Consider the following 20,535-nt stretch of genomic DNA (forward strand, 5'->3'; position numbering starts at 1 on the left):
GCATTACATTTAGCGTCAGCCCATCCACATTATTGCACCATCTTATGTGTCTCAACAGCAGGAAGCCCGCAAAACAAGCAAGAAATAAAAGTCCTCCTTTTGTTCAAAAATTTAGAATGTATCTTTTTATTCTGATATTTCATTACATATATATAAAATAGAATTCACAAATTAAATTTTTATTTTATCAATATGTGTATAAATCAATGTGAATTTAATATTTGTGTTAAATATTCCTGCTAAAAAAAACCTTAAACAGCTAAAACCACACTAAACTGGTATTAAAGGGATAGTTCACCCCAAAATAAAAATTCTCTCATCACTTACCCTCATGCCGTCCCAGATGTGTATGACTGTCTTTCTTCTGCAGAACACAAAGAATATCTCTGCTCTGTAGGTTCACACAATGCAAGTGAATGGTGACCAAACTTTTTAAGCTCCGAAAAAAGCACATAAAAGCTGCATAAATGTAATCCATATGACTCCAGTGGTTTAATCCATGACTTCTGAAGCAATCCAATCGTTTTTGGGGTGAGAACAGACCACAGTATAACTCCTTTTTCACTGTAAATCTTGTCATTGCAAACTCTAGGCACGACCATGATTTCAAGCTCAGTTACACTTCCTAGTGCTTGATGCATGCACAGACTGCTAGATGGCGCTAGGAAGTGTAATCAAGCTTGAAATCATGATCGCCAATGGGACTGTTGATGTCATGATTTATAGTGAAAAAGGAGTTATATTTTGGTCTGTTCTCACCTAAAACCGATTGGATTGCTTCATTAGACATGGATTAAACCACTGGAGTCTTATGGATTATATTTATGCTGCTTTTTGGAGCTTAAAAATTTGGGTCACCGTTCACTTTTATTGTATGTACTTACAGAGCTGATATATTCTTCAAAAAATCTAAATTTGTATTCTGCAGATGGAAGAAAGTCATACACATCTGGGATGGCATGAGGGTAGGTAAATAATGAGAACTTTCATTTAATTGGTTTAAACGAGTTTTAGCTGATTTAAGATGGTCACCCAGCCTGGACAAGCTGGACTAATTGGTCTTCCAGTGCAACTAGTTAAAAAGTGCCCGAATCCCCTCTAAAACCAGCCAAATGACTAGCCTGGCCAGACTGAGTGACCAGCTGTGACCAGCCAACCAGCTTATACTTTTTTAGCAGTTTTTTTGTTTTGTGTTTTTCAGCAGGGTTATCAGAGCACCATAATTTAAGATACCAGAGTTCTTTTAAAAACATTGCATACTCATTGTTTCCCTGAATTGTCCAAATTCATTAAGCCATAATCTTTTTCACGTAATTGCGGACATTGATGTGAAGCTGATTAGAGGTGGCAGAAAATATCTCCGTAGCCAGAGCCTTGGTCTCCTCTGATCCATTCCAAAGAGCTCGGTAAACAGGTAATGTGTACTTCTGTTTCCCCTGTATGCAAAACATGAAAAATAAACACTTCAATCCATTCCAGTACATACAAGTGATCTATTTATTAGTCCAAAGAGCTCTATTAGTATAACTGAAAATACAGTCTGACCTGGCTGCTGAGGAAATTGCGAATATATTGATATCCTGGTTTATGCTGGTTCTTTGCAACAATCTGGGCCCAGCGTAATTTCAGCTCAGAGTTATTGGACTCAGTAATGTGTGAGTAGGACTTCTCCAGCTTCTTTATGTTACCTGTTAATATGCATGCTTATTTAGATGTATTATTTACTATTAAAGAGACAGTTCACCTAAAAATGGAAAACTCTGTCATCAGTCATTCACCCTCATGACTTTCCAACTGCCTTTGACTTTCTTTTCTTCCATAGAACACAAAAGGAGATGTTAGGCAAAATGTTAGTCTCAGTCACCATTAACTTTCTTTGTATGGAAAAAAAAATTGAATGAGATTGAATGGTGACTGGGGCTTTCATTCAGCCTAACATCTCCTTTTGTGTTCCATGGAAGAAAGTCATAGGAGTTTGGAACAACATGAGTGAGAGTAAATAATGACAGAATATTCATTTCTGGGTGAACTATCCCTTTAAATAATTAAACATTAATACAAACAATTTTGTCCATAAACATGGAGTTATTTGTACCATCAGGAAGAGGTGACTTCTCAAGGATCTTGTCCAAGAAGTACACAGTTTGGTAGGTCTTCCACAGTTTAATATCAGTTTGCCCGATAGATTCTATGTCCACGTTATCGTTAACCCAAAGTTCAGCTAACTGCTCAGCTGGTTTCATCAGCTTTTGACCAGCAGAGAGGTCAGGGGAATATGGAGGCCAACCAGGCACATTGAGCCAGCTGTCAAAATCCAGACCTAAGAGTGCAACCGAAATGACAAACAAAAGCCTATGACAAGTGACAAAAGCTATGTACAAAAGCCTGTCTGGCCAAACAGTATCCATTGTAATGTTATGACAAAGAAATGGTAATAATGGTCAACTTTTTCACACCCTCAATTCTGTGGACATTCTTCTCTTTCAGGTCTGGGAAATACTCCAGATAGAACTCCAAAGCATCCTCAGCCATCACACAGCGGAACTTGAACTTGTCCACATAAGCCTTGAAGAAACAGTAGCATTTTTATTGCAAATGAAAAGTAGCAGATGGAATCTTTATGTTTAAAAGCATGTAAAAAAGACGCAAACTCTACTGAGCAGCACATAAGAGAGATGATGTTTGATTCTATAGTGTTATTCTTTAAGTAACCTTGAGAAATGCATCAAAGCGGGCTTGATCTCCTGTGAGGTGTGCTAGGTAGGACACAAAGCAGAAGCCTTTCTCATAGGGGGTTTCATTATAGGTATCATCAGGATCAACACCTGTGTAAGAGCCAGAGACAGTTGGCACTTTTACAATGCAATCAATTATAAACTATTAGCGAAATTGTTCTTGCAAGGTTCCAACACCTTTTGAGCAATGAATTTCCATGATTTCTTTCTTTGATATGCATGATATTTTCTTTGATATTTCCAGGTTTTCCATGACCGTGGGAACCCGGTACTTGGAAACCTAGCATCTTTATTATCTATCAACAAAGATTACCAACTTAAACATGTTCACACTTTTAACTTGAGGACAAAAAAATAAAAAATATAGAATCTTTTATGTAAAATAAATAGAGAATAAATTAGTGGTGACCTACCTGGTTCGATCTTAACACGTAGTTTGTTGAGAGGATGGTCCTCTCCAGTGTTGTCCATGTGCTGACGCAAAAGTGCTATACCAGTTGCTGCCTCCAGACATGTGTAAGCATCCCCTGAGAATAACATTAAGTGACACTAATTAAAGATGGTGTGTAATTTTTTCAATATAGCAACACTGGCTCAACCGATGGTGTTTAGGGCGGTACTATCTGTTTGTACAACCAATGGCAGACAGCTGGAATTTTCTGTAATCTGTTTGAAAACAATCATTATTTTTGCGTTCCATTTGGGGATGCTGGTGGTGCCGAAATTACACACCTCATCTGCAATAAACTCAAAAAGTGGCCTTTTAGAAAGCATCCAACACCAATCATATGAGATTCTGCATTGTCCAACACTATCAACTCTATAGTTTAACTAGTTCAACTAAAATTCAACTAAAAAATAGCATACCATACAGCTCTCTGCAAACTCTGCGTTGAGCATACATTGTGAAGCCCTCGTTAAGCCAGAAATCTCCCCAGGTGGCGTTGGTAACAAGGTTTCCAAACCAGCTGTGGCAGATCTCGTGTACAATGACATCAGCGAGAGAACGATCCCCAGCCAGCAGACAGGGCGTGACAAAGGTCAGACAGGGATTTTCCATCCCACCAAAAGGAAATGATGGAGGCATGAAGACCACATCGTACCTACACAATTACACCAGCAATCAAGGCACACGTCTAATGTAATTATAAAAGAGTTTCCTTAAACAAATAGTTCACCAAAAAATTGAAATTCACCCTCATCATTTACTTAAACTCATGTTGTTCCAAATATAACATTATTATTCTGTGGATCACAACAGAAGAAATTTTGAAAAATGTTGATGCTGCTTTGTTCCATTCAATGAAAGCGAATGGTGGTCGAGGCTGTCAGTCCCTAACATTCTGCTTAACATCTCCTTTTGTGTTCCTCGGAAGAAAGTCATATGGGTTTCGAATAACATGACGATAAGTAAAAGATAACAGAATTTCCATTTTTGGGTGAACTATCCTTTAAGTCACTTCCTAAAACTTCAGATCCTAATATCAGGATAAAGTTCAAACAGGGTTGTCATACCTTCCCCAAACATAGGGCCCAAACAGTTTTTCTCCCACAGACAGGAACTCCTCAATCACATTATCATACTCCTGCTTTGCTGCCTGCAGTAAACAAGGCTCAGTCCAAACACGTGTTCTGAAAAATGCAAGTCAACCACAAACTTATTTTGGAATATCATGCAGAAAATGTGTGACTAATTCTGGTAAGATGATATATTCTCACCTTGGCCCCACCTCGGCAGACTGCAAGTCCCCTACTGCCAGTGCTACCAGGTATGCCGGAATGGGATGCTCCATAGTGAACAGGAAAGTGCTGTCTGCCTTTCTGTGCTCCCATTTACTAGAACTCATAACTGCTGTGAAGCCATCAGGCACCTGATAAGAAGTGTGAGAGCCACTAAAATTATAAGCTACTGTGTCCATGAGATAGATCAAAGTTCAATGAAATGACAGTAATAAACTCAAAACCTAATAGTTTGCCCAAAAATTAAAATTCTTGCATCATTTACTCACACTCATGCCATCTTAGATTTGTGACTTATTCTTCTGCTGAACACAAACAAAGATTTTAAGAAAAATATCTCAGCTCTGTAGATCCATACAATGCAAGTCAACAGGGTCCAAAACTTTGAAGCTCAAAAAAAGCATATAAAGGCAGCATAGAAGTAATCCATATGACTCCAGTGGTTAAATCCATGTCTTCAGAAACCATATGATAGGTGTGGGTGAGAAACAGACCAATCTTTAAGTCCTTTTTTTACTAGCAATTCTCCTCCCTGCCCAGTAGGTGGCGATATGCACGAAGAATGCAAATCACCAAAAACAAAAAACTCTTAGGAAAGAAGAGCGGTTAGGAGGACTATTTGAAAGTGGAGATTTATAGTAAAAAAGGACTTAAATATTGATCAGTTTCTCACCCACACCTATCATTTCACTTCTGAAGACATGGATTTAACCACTGCCAGTTGGTTGTGGGGCGGGTTTAGCTAATATTTATAGAAATAAATTCAAATGTCGTCCACTTGTTACAGGGCCGTTCTCTAGTTTTGAAGTACAGTTATTTAAGATGGATGGTAGTAACCCAGTTCTTTGCATACTTGTTTATAGACCCCCAAAGTACAATAAGAATTTTATAGGGGTATTCTCAGATTTTTTATCTTCTATTGTGCCAAATGCTGATAGCCTTCTGATCTTAGGTGATTTTAACATACATGTGTGCTACCCTTCTAAGCCTATGGTTAAAGAGTTTTTACAAATCATTGATACTTTCAATTTACACAGTCCTTCTTTGGCCCTACTCATAAACAAGGGCACATGCTTGATTTGATTTTATAATTAGGCCTTTTGGTCAGTGATGTAGATATCAAATAAATTTTCCTGTCTGATCATAAGCCTATCATTTTTAATATAGCTGTTTCTAGCCCTGTATCATACTATGTGTCTGTAGGTCAGCATGTTCGTTCTTTTAACTCGTCTACAGTTGGAAAATTTCTAGATGTCTATATTACTTCCCCCATCACTCATGTCATAGAGTCTCCCATCTTAGTGTAAATCCTGATGAGTTAGTGAGTATGTTTAATATGGTGTGTTCAAATATCCTGGATGTTGTTGCCCCTTTTAAAATGAAGCAAACCAAAATTTGCGTACAACCCTGGCTTAATGATGAAAATCGGCTCTTAGACAGAAATGGAGGAAAGCGGAAAGAAAATGGAAGAGGGACAAATGACAAATCTCTTACGAATGTGTGTGAGATTGTATGATTAATTGTCAAAAATCTGTTAAGACTGCAAAAGCAAAATACTTTTCAGATCTCATTGCAAAAAATGCACATATTCCAAACATATTATTTAATACCATAAATAGTCTGTTAAATCCGATGTCTAATCTCTATCCTGATCCCTCCCCTACAGCTTGTGAACATGTTCTCACATTTTTTATGGATAAAATTGAAGGAATAAGATCATGTATTTTTCCCTCTGCTTTGGATTTCTCTCAGCCCACACTAGTTTTATCATATTTATCTGAATTTACCCCAGTGTCTCTCAGTTATCTGGCACAAACTCTCCGAAAAATGAAGCCCACCTTTTGTTCATTGGACATTGTCCATCCTCGCTTTTTACTAGATATACTTAACATTATAAGTCCTAATTTATTATCAATAATTAACAGCAGTTTGACAAGTGGAATAGTCCTATCTAATTTTAAACATGCCACTCTGCAGCCGCTACTCAAAAAGCCAAATCTTCATCCAACACTCCTGAATAATTATTGTCCCATCTCTAAATTATCTTTTTTATCAAACGTTTTGGAGAAGGTTTTGTTTAACCAGCTTTCTTCATTTTTAAAGGACAATAGTATTTTAAGAAATATCAGTCTGTCTTTAGACCACAGTATAGTACAGAGTCTGCATTGCTCAAAGTATTAAATGACCTATTGCTTTCTGTCGACTCTGGTAATTGTGCTGCTCTAATTTTGCTCGATCTCAGTGCGGCATTCGACACTCTTGATCGTGGCATTCTTCTAAATCGTTTAGAGCTTATTGGGATCCAGGGTCGCGCTTTAAATTGGTTTGCTTCATATTTCAAGGATAGAACCTTTTCTGTGGAGACTGGCAACTATTCATCGTCTCATGCACCAGTTTTGTATGGGGTCCCACAGGGCTCAATTCTGGGTCCAGTTTTGTTTTCTTAATACATGCTCCTTTTCTATACAATTTTTAGGAATTATTATGTATCATACCATTGTTACACAGATGATACTCAGTGTTACGTTCCCTTACATCCAAAGGATGTTTCAAGTCTAGTGTTTATTTGATTGTCTGAGAGATGTTAAACATTGGATGTCAACCAACTTAAACGAAGCAAAGACAGAAGTCTTAATTTTTGGCCCCTCTGCTTCTACAGAGATGGTTGCCAGTAAATTAGGGCCTCTATCTGGTAACCTTCATACACATGCTAGAAACTTAGGTGTTAATTTTGATTCTGCTTTGACTTTTGATAAACAGATCAATGCTGTGGTCAGAAGTTGTTTCCATCAACTAAAGAATATAGCTAAAATGAAGTCATTCTTATCATCCAAAGATATGGAGTCTGTAATACATGCTTTTATTTCATCCAGATTAGGTTATTGTAATGTATTGTATTTGGGTGTTTCACAGTCTCTACTGTCACATCTTCAGCTTGTCCAAAATGCTGCCGCTAGACTGTTGACTGGAACAAAGAAGAGTGAACATATTTCACCAGTGCTGGTCTCTCTCCACTGGCTCCCAGTCAAACATCGTATTCAGTTCAAAGCATTATTGTTCGTTTATAAGGGTGTGCATGGTTTGACTCCTCCATATATTTCTGATCATCTTTCATTTCATCATAATACATCCAGAGACCTCAGATCAACCAATAGTCTACGGTTGACTGTTCCAAGGACACGTCTCAAACTGAAAGGAGATCGAGCCTTCTCAGTGGCTGCTCCACAGCTCTGGAATAATTTGCCACTTTACATAAAAACTGCATCAACATATGATGATTTTAAAACTCTTCTTAAAACTCATTTATTTATTATTGCATATGGTCACAAGTAGGTGCAGTGGTAACATTTTTGTGCACTGTCTGTTATTGTGTTTTGTATCCTAATTTTAATTATTTCATTATTTGTTTAAACTCTGTACAGCACTTTGGCCAACAGCTGTTGTTTTTAAAAGTGCTTTATAAATAAATATGACTGACTGACTGAGTCATATGGATTACTTTTATGCTGCATTTATATGCTTTTTGGACCTTCAAAGTTCTGGCCACCACTCACTTGCATTGTATGGACCAACAGAGCTGAGATATTCCTCTAAAAACTTTGTTTGTGCTCAGCAGAAGAAAGAAAGTCATACACATCTGGGATGGCATGAGGATGAGTAAACGATGAGAGAATTTTTTTAATTATTGGTTGAACTATTTCTTTAAGGCAGTTAACATGTTAAAGTCAACATGAAATCAAAATTGGTCCGATTTACTTTCTTAGTACACATTCCTGGTGTTGTTGTGAACAATTCATCAGTGCACGTTATTCCAAATAAGTTTTTCTTTGTAATCTTTCATCGAAATATCACCAAGACCTTTTAATCACCAAGATCTTCCAATCAGTTCCTGATTGATAAAATCATTGCAAGTGCCTCACTGTAGACCAGATTTTTGCTGTTTTTTTGTTTTGTTTTTTTGTTTTTTATTTTTTAAGAAAAGGAGGTACAAGTCGAAATTAATTTTTGTGTTAAAATTAAAATTATACCACAAATGCTGTGGATTGAGCTTAACTTGTATTGAACCCGGAATATTCCTTTAAGAACAGGCAGTCTCTATACTCATATTCTCATTATATCTAAATATATTTTACTGGCCCAGTGGCCTCACCTTAACTGCAGCAGAGTAGGTGCTCTTTACTGCTGGGGTATCAAAGCAAGGGAAGAAGGAACGGTTGAGCACAGCCTGGCCTTGTGTAAAAACATAAGGCTTCACCTTTCCTGCAGTCTGCTCTGGTTCCAGCCAACACACCTATTAAAGGATATATGCATTTGTTGAGACAGCTGACATTACCTGCACAACTGCTGAGAAAGTGCTCTTTGTCATGGGCGTATGGAAGCCAGGAAACAGGCTGCGGTTCAGCACAGGGAACCCAGATGTATACAAGAATGGCAGTCTCTTCTCAGCCGTCTGTATTGGGTCCAGCCATGACATCTACAGTGATGCCATGACATAAGTATTGTACTGATATACACATGCATGCTTGTGCATGTTTGTACAATAAATAAAATACACTGTCATTATTTGTAATGATCTGAAGACTTCCATGCAAGGAGAATAGAATTCAGGAAGAGAAACCAAAGCATTCTTCCTTGTAGGTCTCATGACAAGGGTGAATATTTTAGTTTCAGTTTTGGATATGGGTAGTTGACATATTTTAGAATAGTAATATTTTAGGTTAAAATACGTATATGTATGGATCTTTTACATTTTGTCACCTTTCTGCCTTCAATAATTAATTTTAAAAGAGCCTGCAGTCAGCGTGACAAATTATTATTATTTATTTTAAAAGTAGCTACAAGCATTTCATGTAATCTCTGAATTAACAGAAGTCAGAACTAAAAGCTGCATGCAAAATAATTCAAAAAATTTTTTTTTTAAACTAGTTTAACTATTTAAACTAGTTTTAAATGGTGTATAGCATGCAAAAATGCAGGACATGTCAACTTCCCAAACTTATTTCATATCAGCTACCCTACTGAAATGATCAAGGTGCCAGGAAATACATATATGGAAAATATGAACATTAACTTGAGGGAAAAAAACGTATTATTTACCCCTGGTCCATCAGAAGCTGTATATTTAATTGCAAGTTGAAATTTGTCTTCTGAGTTGAAAGGCGTAGGAAACTTCACTAGCAATGTGGTCCCATAACTAGTGAAATCCCGAATGAGAAATTCTGCTCTGGTCCAGTCTTGAGCATTATGACTGAACGACACCTCTTGCAGCGTCAGAGTTGGATGAATATCCAGCTGCAATTCACTTTGATTATCCTGAATGCATTGCAACTGTATTGTCTCGGTGCCTGATATGATTTTCTGCCCAAAGTCCACTTTAAGATCCAGATGAAAATGTTCTATTTTAAACTGACGGAAACTAGAGGAGGTAGCAACGTCTTCGGCTTTGTCTGAATACAGTACAAAGGTTTTATCCATTGTTATACTGAAAAAGAAAAATATCTATGACAATAGATTTGAAGGGTTCGCAACAACACCGGTACAACGGCCCTCAGTCGGGAATGACGACACAAGCACCGGAAGACTGGTCGCTACTGTATGTGGATAGGACTCATTCTATAAATGTACTGCGTAATTTCAGCGCAAGATTGTTTGTCGTGATGAAGGGAGAGGTGACCAGTGAAGTTAAAGGGATAGTTCACACAAAAATGAAAATTGATAAAATGATTATTTACTCACCCTCATGCCATCCCAGATGTGTATGACTTTCTTTCTTCTGCTGAACACAAACGTAGATTTTTAGAAGAATATTTCAGCTCTGTAGATCCATACAATGCAAGTGAATGGTGGCCAGAACTTTGAAGGTTTGAATGCTGTCATTACATACTATACGTTCTGGCCACCATTCACTTGCATTGTATGGATCTACAGAGCTGAAATATTCTTCTAAAAATCTACGTTTGTGTTCAGCAGAAGAAAGAAAGTCATACGCATCTGGGATGGCATGAGGGCGAGTAAATGATGAGATCATTTTCATTTTAGGTGAACTATCCCTTTAAAGGTGCACTCAGTAATTATTTTCTCATTAAAGAAGTTTTACTCCTAAAGAAATTAATATTAATTTTGAAACGTATAAAATCGTGAGCACTCACATGAGATGAAGACTCAAGTCAAATCAATGACCATATAAAAGCTGTTTTATTCTACACGGAGAGGGTCAGCACATGGGGGCTGCCATGTTAGGATCACATGACCAGCCACATACTACTCACTTAATCTCAGTAACCACTCTGTTATTGGACCATTTACTCGTGAATTAAGTTCATTATGGCTAACTGTGAATAGTGAATTTCTAAAATGGTGTTGGTAACTGAAAACTATTGCGTTTGAATGATGCTGCATCCACACAACTAGGTGTCAATATAAGTCCAGTCGACAAATTCAGAAAATTACTGAGTGCACCTTTAAACTAAAAAAAAAAAAAACTTTCAGATTTTTAGTTTAATGACTGCTCACATAATTTCATACTAAAAGCACATTAAATCAAATGGAACAGGTCTGTATTTTTGGCGGCGACAAATGTGACTAACCATATTGTTTATTTTTATATTAAAAACGGTCTTCCTCAAGGAGGCGCGTGGGGACTAAAAAAGTCTTCATTTGAGCTTCATTCAAATCCCAGAACTTTTTTTCTGTCTTGTTGGATACATTTCTACACTAAAATATATAATCGTTTAAAAATATTAATAAGTACCAAATGATTAGTGCCACACATACGAAATAGATATCAGCCTCAGCAATTTCTATACACGAGTCAACGGCTGTGTCTCATTTTGAAGGATGCCTCCGGAAGTCGCATTTGTCGGCCGCACACGTCATCGAGGCTGTCTCGTATCAGAAAAGTGAGTAGGACACTTCGAATGCGACCTTCTTTCACTGGAATTCGGAGGATGCATGAGGTGTATCCTTCATGGGCACTCACAACCCACAATTCTTTGCTTCAACGGAAATGTCTAAAATAAAATGATGCCAATTTGCCCGTAAATATGACGTTCAAACGCAAGTAATGTTAATTCCCAAGTTGAAGTACCTCAGTAGATGGGTGCAGAGTATATAATATGTATTATTATATTAATATATAATTAAAATAAAGTATTAGACTAAAAGTACACCTGTAAAATCTATTTTCTTTTCCCTCTACATCTTTATAACTCTCCTAAAATGTACCTCATACATTCCCTTCTAAAGAGACTTTGTTCCCTTCTCACTCAAAGCGCTTGCGCTTGATAAAGAGTGGCGTGCTGTCATAGCAACCATGATAAGTTCTGTTTCCGTTTGTCCTACGAAGGCCGTCTCATTTAAATGAGGCGTGTTTAAATGAGGACACTCGGTATACTGCAGCATTCAAAGTACGCGTCCTACCTAGCATGCAACCTTCCAAACGAGACACGAAAATGGTCCATTAATCATAAGCGCCTGTGATTGGTCGAACCTGACCTGCGCTGAGAAAAGTAACTGGTACCATGTGACAACGTCGTCTACAACGCTGCTCGGGTCCTGTGAAATTTGAATTGAATTTAAAATGTACAGTGAAGAGTTCAAGTATAATTTTAATTCATGCACATAGTTCCTGACCAATAAAGTACAAGGACTGGGCCAAACAATCTCGACCATTTTAGGATCTGACAAACTGTTCAAATTATACTTTGCTATTGGAATAATTTAGCCTATTTCTTTGTTTTCATTCTTTCTCTTCATTTTTTTTTCTTCCTGTGTGTGTGCGTGTGTGTGACATTTTCCCTGTAAAATAGGTGCATTACTTGAGAAAAAAAGACCCTGGTAATATGTATAATGGTTGCCCTTTTTAATAGTTTTGCATAGTTAATAAAGAAAGAAAAAAAAAAGGATTAATATATTTATATATATATATATAACAGGTTTAAAGAGGAAAACTGTGATTATGCCACCAAAATCAGAGGTGGTTTATACTACATCTACATTTTTTCTTTTTTTATGTTTTCTTACACTATTGATTATTTCCCATTTGAAGATTTACTTTGTAAATCAAAACTATCAGTAAAATGAATACATTGTAGTACAATTAATACATCAGAATGAAGAATAATTCCATATTTTTTAACTTTATTCAGCCCAGTATCAAACAAGAAACATAAAACATTAGGGTAACACTTTACAATAATGCTCCATTCATTAACACTAATTAATGCATTTTTATAATCTTTGTTAATGTTGGTTAATAAAAATACAATTGTTCATTATTAATGTTAGTTCATAGAGCATTAACTAATGCTAAAAATACAACTTTTGATATTAAAAAAACTTTATTACTATATGTTAAAATTTACATTAACCAAGATTATGTTGACAAATGGAACCTTATTGTAGTGTTACCAAAATTAGTAACAAACTAGATTTATTTCATCATACAAAAACCTTTCCTTAAGTTTATCAATAAAAAACTATAAAACATAATTACTTTTATCTTTCACAGTAAAACTTTGTCATATCATATTTTAGGACAAGCCATTTTAAATGGTTGCAAAAAAAGCTTGAAATATCTCTAAATGTTGTTCAATGTTAAAAATCTCAAGTCTTCACTTCAGTCCATCAGCTCAATAAATTATTGAATAAATAGGACTCTTGTCAGAACTGTGTCCAAGGTTCCAGGAAAGGTGTTTACACCTGGCTGGCAACCTCAGAGTCATCCTCGTACATCCTGTCTGGAGTCCTCAGAATGACCTGTTTCTGAGATACCTGGAGGAGCAAAGCAAAAAGAAAAGAGGTCACTACACCTTCATGGGGAAATCTGTTTGCATTAGTTTCACACTTGAGCGCTCCTTATTCTTGACTGTGTAGTCTTAATAGTAAACACAAGCAGGGAGTGAGTGCACAATCAGCAGCTCGGTGGTGTTGACTAAGGTGTGTTTTAAATCTAACCAGGGTTACACAACAGCTGGGTCTTAAATCATGGAGCTCACGTCGTATTCTTCCAGTCAAACAGGGCACTGATTGAATGTTTCAGATTGCATGAACAGAATTTGCTCTATTCTGTCCCTATATTTCCACATGCAGAGATTACATTTCACTGTGTTAGAGGACTATTCACTGGAGAAGATGGCTCAAACAACTGTCCGTAAAGGTCAGAGTTAAGGTATTAAGATCTTTAGTAGTAGTCTTCAATACCGCCCCAGCTGCCCCTGTTTTTGAAACACATGACTCTGTAAATCATTACAGACAACTGAAACATAATATAGGAAAGAAGCAAATGTGTGTCTCAGGCATGATATTCCCACATACATTCTAAATAAACAAAGGAACGATTAAAGACCACTGAGGCAGTCATTTAGAAATGACTAAATTAACCAACAACTAAACCTTAAAGTAAGTATGTAGATAAAGACATTTGATTGTTTAAGTTGAAATGGTACTTTGTCAGATTCCTGTAGTTGCTGTTCAGTTTTGAAATGAGTAAATGTGGTTCATTGCACAACCCAAGTTCCTCAATTTACTTGAGTCTAAAGCAATTGCACACTCAAATTAATTAAACAGATTTCGATCATTTGTTATGTGGACTTGTTGGTACACGTGTACTGCATTCTCCAGGACTGAATTCAGTATTATGTCTTTGTAACTTGCACATTTTATGGTAACTTCACCAAGTAGTTTATGGTTACTCTTCTAAGTACTACTCCAATTAGTAGTGGATTAAATTTAACATTATTTAGTCTTTAGGAATTGCCCTTCTGACATATTAACAATGGACTGTGATGAGGTTTGATGAGTGACACCATAATATATGCTCAGTTATACTGGTGTATTCCTGCCAACTAATACACTATTAAATCTAATGCCAAGCAATACAAAAAAACTGACACCTATTGGTTTCACTTGAGAATATGCCAGTTATTAAAATGTTGCAAGAGGAGATATCCCAAGTTGGACAAATAGAGTAAAGGAGCACTGACCAAAACGACTTCTCTGGCTTTCAAAGTGAAAATAAAGGAGCTAATAGGCTGGGCCACTGTCACCGTTTCCTTCCTCCCAATCAGGCTTTTGTCCCTGAGGAATGGAATGCTCACCTAGATATCAAGTTCACACGCTTTTATAGCCACCATAAGCTTGAATGAAAAACGACAAGCAGATCAACCTTGACTGTGTGTTTTCCCACTCAAGTGTTGTGTTAATGGGAAACTTCATGGCCGTGTGTGTAATGGGAAAAGGCTGTGAATGAAAACCTGTGTAAGTGTGTACGTAATCAGGATGGGCATTATCAAGTACCGGTAATTTTGTAGTCAAGTACTCTAACCCACAAAGAACGAGTAATCGATTACTTGTAAATTAAAATGTATGTTAAAAATAACAAGAATGCCATGTACCTAGGGGCCTGGGTAGCTCAGCGAATACTGACGCTGACTACCTCCCCTGGAGTCGCGAGTTCGAATCCAGGGCGTGCTGAGTGACTCCAGCCAGGTCTCCTATGCAACTAAATTGGCCCGGTTGCTAGGGAGGGTAGAGTCACATGGGGTAACCTGCTTGTGGTCGCTATAATGTGGTTCTCGCTCTCGGTGGGGTGCGTGGTGAGTTGAGCGTGAATGCCGCGAAGAATAGCGTGAAGCCTCCACACACGCTACGTCTCTGCGGTTACACGCTCAACAAGCCACGCGATAAGATGAGCGGATTGACGGTCTCAGATGTGGAGGCAACTGAGATTCGTCCTCCGCCACCTGGATTGAGGCGAGTCACTACACCACCATGAGGACTTAGAGCGCACTGGGAATTTGGCATTCCAAATTGGGGAGAAAAGGGGAGAAAAAAAAAAAAAAGAAAAAAAAGAATGCCACGTGCCTGAAATATATATTTTGTTTTATTCACAAATGTTACCAAGAATGGTTTAAAAATTAGCTACCTATGCTTTTGTTTTGGTAAAAATTAAATAAATAATATGCATCAATGTCAATGGAAAAATAAAAAAAATAACAATAAAAAACATTTGCACTCACTCAGAAACCACTACTGACATAATTTGGGTAATGCACATATATAAACTTTGAGTCTACATAAAGGCTGTCACATTTTTATAATTTCGCATGTTCTTATTCAGAAAAAACAAGAGATGAAAGCTTGCTTTTTAGAAAATGCGCTCTGCTGGTGTTCATAGATTTGGTGAGATATTCAGAGGGAAAGTACCGTATAATTCAGCGTTACCTATGGCAGGTAAATACGTAAAGGGAAATCAATTTGCAACATTCAGGTAGTGTTTTAAATAGTCAAGCAGTTGGTGCAGAATGTATACTCGATTAGTCGATTACTTGTGCAGATCCCTAGACAATTATAGTAAATGCAAAGTAAGCACATGTTCCATCTGATCAAGTATTTGGTGCATTTACTGCATAATGCACTAATGTCTCCATGGAGCTGTAAAACTACGCAAAAATGACAATAAACTATAGTGGTTAAAGGCCCCGATATACTTCCGGATAAGTTCTTCTTCATTTCTTTGTTCAGGGGTAAAAAGAAGTTCCTAAACAACCGAGCAATGGTATACTGTTTGCAAACATTCAGACACCAGCCACAGCTGTAGGAGGCATTTAGAAGTATATTTAAATATGAGGATGCTCAGTAAAACCTTAAATAATGTGACATTAAAATGTGTTATCAATTACTTTATGCCTCATTCTATGAGAAGTAAGAAAGAAGGTGTTTAGCAGCCGTGAGAAGTTTTCCTATAAGTTTGCCCCGGCGAGCTGTTACAAACCACCGAAATGAATGCAAAAACAACTTTTTGTCCAGATTTTGTTCTAAATGACGTTCTTCAATTTTGTATGAAGTATATTGGGGCCTTAAGCGGTGTCATCTTCTTTAGAGGTACATGGGAGACCATGGCAAGTATTATTTTTACGTTCCCATTTGCTCCAAAAGCAAAAGCAAAAATCCACTATTATGTTTCCAAGAGGATAAAATAAAGACAGAGATGAATTACAGAAGTCAGAAGAGAGAAAGATGGCAAATTTACTGTCATTTCTTGAGCAGCTGTAAAAAAAATTAACATTTGATTTAAAAATTCATCATAATAAAAAAATGCTAGATTTACAATACCCAGCTAAATCAAGGCAGAAATGCATCATCACAGTCTATGAAGAGGATCCATTATTACTTGTGTATGGTTTGCTATTGTGCCAATCCCTGATCTAATTCCAAAGTTCTTTTATAACTAAACACCACACCTAGTTCTAGTAGTGATCTCACTCCGAGCATCAAGGAAACTTGCATGATTCCTCAGACAGGCTTGGGCAGTGCGTATCTGCTTTTACTGGAAATTCCTCTCCAACAGATTGATACATGACAGCGAGGCCATACAGTTGTATTCTATTTCACAAAGAGCCAAGACAGTTGCATATTTGGAGTTTTTTCCCCTCTCTTTGCAGGTCAAAACATTTCCCACCCATTTATAATAAGTGACAGAGAGGAACGACTGTTTACCTGCTGTTCCTGGAACTTGTGGTGGTGGGAAAGGGTAAGTGGTGACACTCGTCCTGACGCATTTCGGATGCGGAGCGCGTCCTGCCTGTTTCGGTCCAGCGATTGTTGTCGAGGCGGTTGGAGTTGGCTGCGCTGACGCCAAGATTTGAGCTCCTCGGACACCACCTGGCGAGGTAGGCCTCTGCTCGGGTGGTTAGGAGGATACTCTCTTAGTGAAGGGGCCCGCGACAGTCTCATATGGGCGGGTAAAATCCTGCAACTTTGCTGCTGATGAGGCAAAGCCTCATTATAGCAGTACTCATAGTGGCCATTGGAGTAAGCAGGGAAAGGGGCCTGGTGGCTTATATATAACCTTCCGGTGTCCATATCTAAATGATGGCCCCATCCATCCTCTACATACCCCCTGGAAAAACTAGGTGAGGACTGGTTCTGGGTGTTTTTGTAGAAGTGGGTAGGGGAATATCTCTGTGGTACGCTGTTATCGGCGAAGCTGCCGTATTGGTATCCGTACTGTGGTTGGTAGTGCCACGGCAGTTCCCCAGAGTGCTCCTGGCAGGGTGAGCTGGCGTACGATTGGACTGAGTGCTCAGAGTTGCTGTCCTCAGAGCTGGAGTAGTATATCGGATTTCCTACAGTTAATCTCACAGGAGAGTAGTCTGGTGATGACAACGCAAAGTCTGTTAACAGTCTTCTGGGACCCCTAGAGCACCCATGCTCCCGATCTGGACCATAATTCGGCTCAGTGTTGGGAACTCTGTCAAAGTGAAAAATGATAGGTTTGTCAATGGATTTGTCAAGATTTAAGACAAGTACAATATCCACAATATACAAATATCGGTCATCTAAAGAAGTGATTTCCAATTCAGTTTACACTAAACATTTTGAATGTCCTCCTAATCAACTCATCAGCTAATGGACCCTTTTCACACACTGTGATGATGCCTTACCACCTTATTTAGCTGTGTAAATTTAGTCAACTTTTTAATATATTTTCAATTTCTTAATTATTTAGAGTATTAAAAAAATTATTCTTTGTCTTATATTACCCTGGCATTCATCTGAAAAACTTTTCTTTTGCTGTTGGTGCAAATGGGAATGCACAATCAGTATTAATCTCATCAACAAAGCTACGGATGAAAATGTGCATTGACTATTGTTTTTTGGATTTTGTCAACAATAACGAAGACGAGACGAAAAAGACACATTATGACAATAATCAAATGGTTTTACTTAAAACATATTGTTGACGAAAATAAATAAAAAAGTACATACTTCAAGGTATATTTACAATGCACTAACACTGTTTTTTATTTATTTATTTTTTGAAAGTAAGAAAAATCTAGGAAGAATTGATTCAAATATTCCAGTTACAGATTGTTGGAGATTTCCCCACTTGAGCAAAAGAGCTGAACACCTGCACAATGAACTTTACTAAAGGGTTAATTACCACACTCAAACACATTCTATATTCACATTCTAATAATCAGCTACAGTATATCCACAAAATAAATGTAATATCACTTGAACTAAATTACGCGCAAATACGCCATTTCCATAAAAAAACTTGCTACACGTCACATGTTAGTGTGAGGAATTCACAACAGAGTAACTTCTAAAAAGTACAAATTCAGTATATACATTATATGCTATTATTTCAGGAGCTCAAGTTTTCAGAACATTTTTGTTATGTTGTTTAATTTTACATATTAAACATACTAATCTTAAAGGTGCATTCAGTAACTTGTGTTTGTGTCAACTTGGATTTACACTGACACCTAGCGGCTTGGATGCAGCATAATTTAAAATCAATTATTTTCAGTTGATACACTTTTCTACCTGCCCAGTAGGTGGCAATGTGCATGAAGAATGTGAATCGGCAAAAACAAAAGAAGAAGAATATGAAAGTGGAGATTTATAGTAAAAAAGAACTTAAATACTGATCTGTTTCTCACCTACACTTATCACTTTGCTTCTGAAGATATGGATTTAACCACTTAAACCGTATGGATTACTTTTTAGATGCCTTTATGTGCTTTTTTGAGCTTCAAAGTTCTGGCCACCATTTACCCGCATTTTATGGACCTACAGAGCTGAGATATTTTTCTAAAAATATTCATTTGTGTTCAGCAGAAGAGAGAAAATCATATATCTGGGATGGCAAGAGGGTGAGTAAATGATGAGAGAACTATTTCTTTAATGAATACGACATGATGAAATATTGACTAAATTTAAATTTAAAGATAAAATTTATGACAAAAAAAAAACTAAACAAAAAACATTAACACTGCACACAAATAATATTTACAGTGGTCACCTATAGAAGTTTACCCCACTATAGTTTACTTTCATGTTCCAAACCCGGAAATCTGAAAAGCATCCATTAGTAGATTACAAGACCTGAAATGGGTGTGTCTCCAGGAACAGGGTTGGGAAACACTGATCTAAAGCATGGAACTACTAAAAAACAGTAATGCTGTACATTCTATCCATAACAGGTGTGTGAGTGAATTGCAAGCAGACCTGAGGGATTGTCTTCTGCGCAGGTGCATCTCTGGAGTGGAGGGTGCACTGCAGGATTGCGTGTGTCTCAGGGCTGTATGGGTGGGTATCTGCAGTGTTATTCCAGCCTCCGCAAGACAAACTTCCAGAGGAGGCAAGGTGGGGGTAACAGCAGGACTACTGATTTAAACAAAACAAAAACAGTTGCTTTGACAATTATGATGACACAATAACAGAAACTACACAGCTGTATAGTTTCCTCATGACGTACTAAACTGACAACATTACTTGCTCTGTCAATCAACTTCGAGACATTTGCCTCAAAGGCCATTAAAAAAGAGGTGTGGTTGTATCCACCCAAAAAATTACTATGTGCTGTCTTAATGACCAAGTGCTGTCTTTAAGGTCACGGCTTACATGCTTTTGACATGATGAATGTGCTTTGCACTGTGAAGGGTTCAAAGAACAAAAAAGATAAACATACCTGGATTTGGTGCTACTAGAATGAGATCTTTTCTGTTTCTGATAAGGCTGGTCCAGACTCGACTCCGTCCATGGAGAGTTTTGAATGGGGGCAGGGTCTTGCTCTAGGATTGGGCTCTGGCAGGGGTGTAAGTCCTCTAGCGATTGTGTGGGGGTTTGGCGGGGAATGGACTCAGGGCGCCTGTAAGAGGGGCCTGTGGGTGTATGAGGAGGGGGATGAGAGATGCCTGGGGGTGAAGGCTGAGGGTCTACAGCATGAGCAGGAGGCTCTGAAGAAAGCTGGGAAGACTGACTTGTTAGCTCCTCTGAAAAATGTACGAGAAAGAGATTGTATAGTTGACATAATTGACAAATAACATTTTTGTCACCATCAAGCTTTTAGACTGAAATGTATAAATACAGTGGACTCCATTTTTCTAATTTAGTACAGTTTTATTTTTCAGCATAATAGTTTGAATGAAAAGTTGATTTGAAAAAATGAAATGAATTTTTTTTAAGTTTGCCACAGTATGTCCGCCTAATGTTTTAATGACAGCATGTTCTGAGCTAGCATTAGCTCCACAAGTTTGTGTGAAACCTG

At 37.6% G+C, this 20,535-nt stretch overlaps 2 protein-coding genes across 7 annotated transcripts in view; both read right to left on the bottom strand.

Moving 5' to 3' along the window:
• Positions 1-76: 76 nt before the first annotated feature.
• On the bottom strand, positions 77-10,047 carry LOC127426373 (aminopeptidase B-like). Of its 2 annotated transcripts, none has more exons than XM_051673153.1 (11): positions 9,573-10,047; positions 8,626-8,766; positions 4,455-4,606; positions 4,251-4,367; positions 3,603-3,838; positions 3,149-3,262; positions 2,713-2,825; positions 2,457-2,565; positions 2,096-2,320; positions 1,546-1,688; positions 77-1,436 (listed from the first exon to the last, which is right to left on the bottom strand). In XM_051673153.1, the coding sequence occupies exons 1-11, from the start codon at positions 9,948-9,950 to the stop codon at positions 1,290-1,292; spliced, it is 1,875 nt and encodes a 624-aa protein (XP_051529113.1). In that variant the 5' UTR covers positions 9,951-10,047; the 3' UTR covers positions 77-1,289. The 2 variants fall into 2 exon arrangements, with proteins under 2 accessions (XP_051529113.1, XP_051529114.1); XM_051673154.1 differs by lacking the exon at positions 8,626-8,766 and adding an exon at positions 8,809-8,949.
• Positions 10,048-12,412: 2,365 nt separating this feature from the next.
• The window catches only part of LOC127426371 (innate immunity activator protein-like), a 28,953-nt gene continuing 20,830 nt past the window's right edge, over positions 12,413-20,535 (bottom strand). For 3 of the 5 annotated variants that reach the window (XM_051673149.1, XM_051673148.1, XM_051673150.1), the window contains 4 exons: positions 19,957-20,260; positions 19,494-19,652; positions 16,974-17,727; positions 12,415-13,247 (listed from right to left, as the gene is read on the bottom strand). In XM_051673149.1, coding sequence (XP_051529109.1) covers positions 13,170-13,247; positions 16,974-17,727; positions 19,494-19,652; positions 19,957-20,260 — 1,295 coding nt within the window. In that variant the 3' untranslated portion in view covers positions 12,415-13,169. Of the gene's footprint in view, positions 13,248-16,973; positions 17,728-19,493; positions 19,653-19,956; positions 20,261-20,535 lie in introns of all 5 variants that reach the window. The other 2 variants (XM_051673151.1, XM_051673152.1) reach the window with 2 other exon arrangements.

This window comes from Myxocyprinus asiaticus, chromosome 35, assembly GCF_019703515.2.
Source record: "Myxocyprinus asiaticus isolate MX2 ecotype Aquarium Trade chromosome 35, UBuf_Myxa_2, whole genome shotgun sequence".
Lineage (NCBI taxonomy): Eukaryota > Metazoa > Chordata > Actinopteri > Cypriniformes > Catostomidae > Myxocyprinus > Myxocyprinus asiaticus.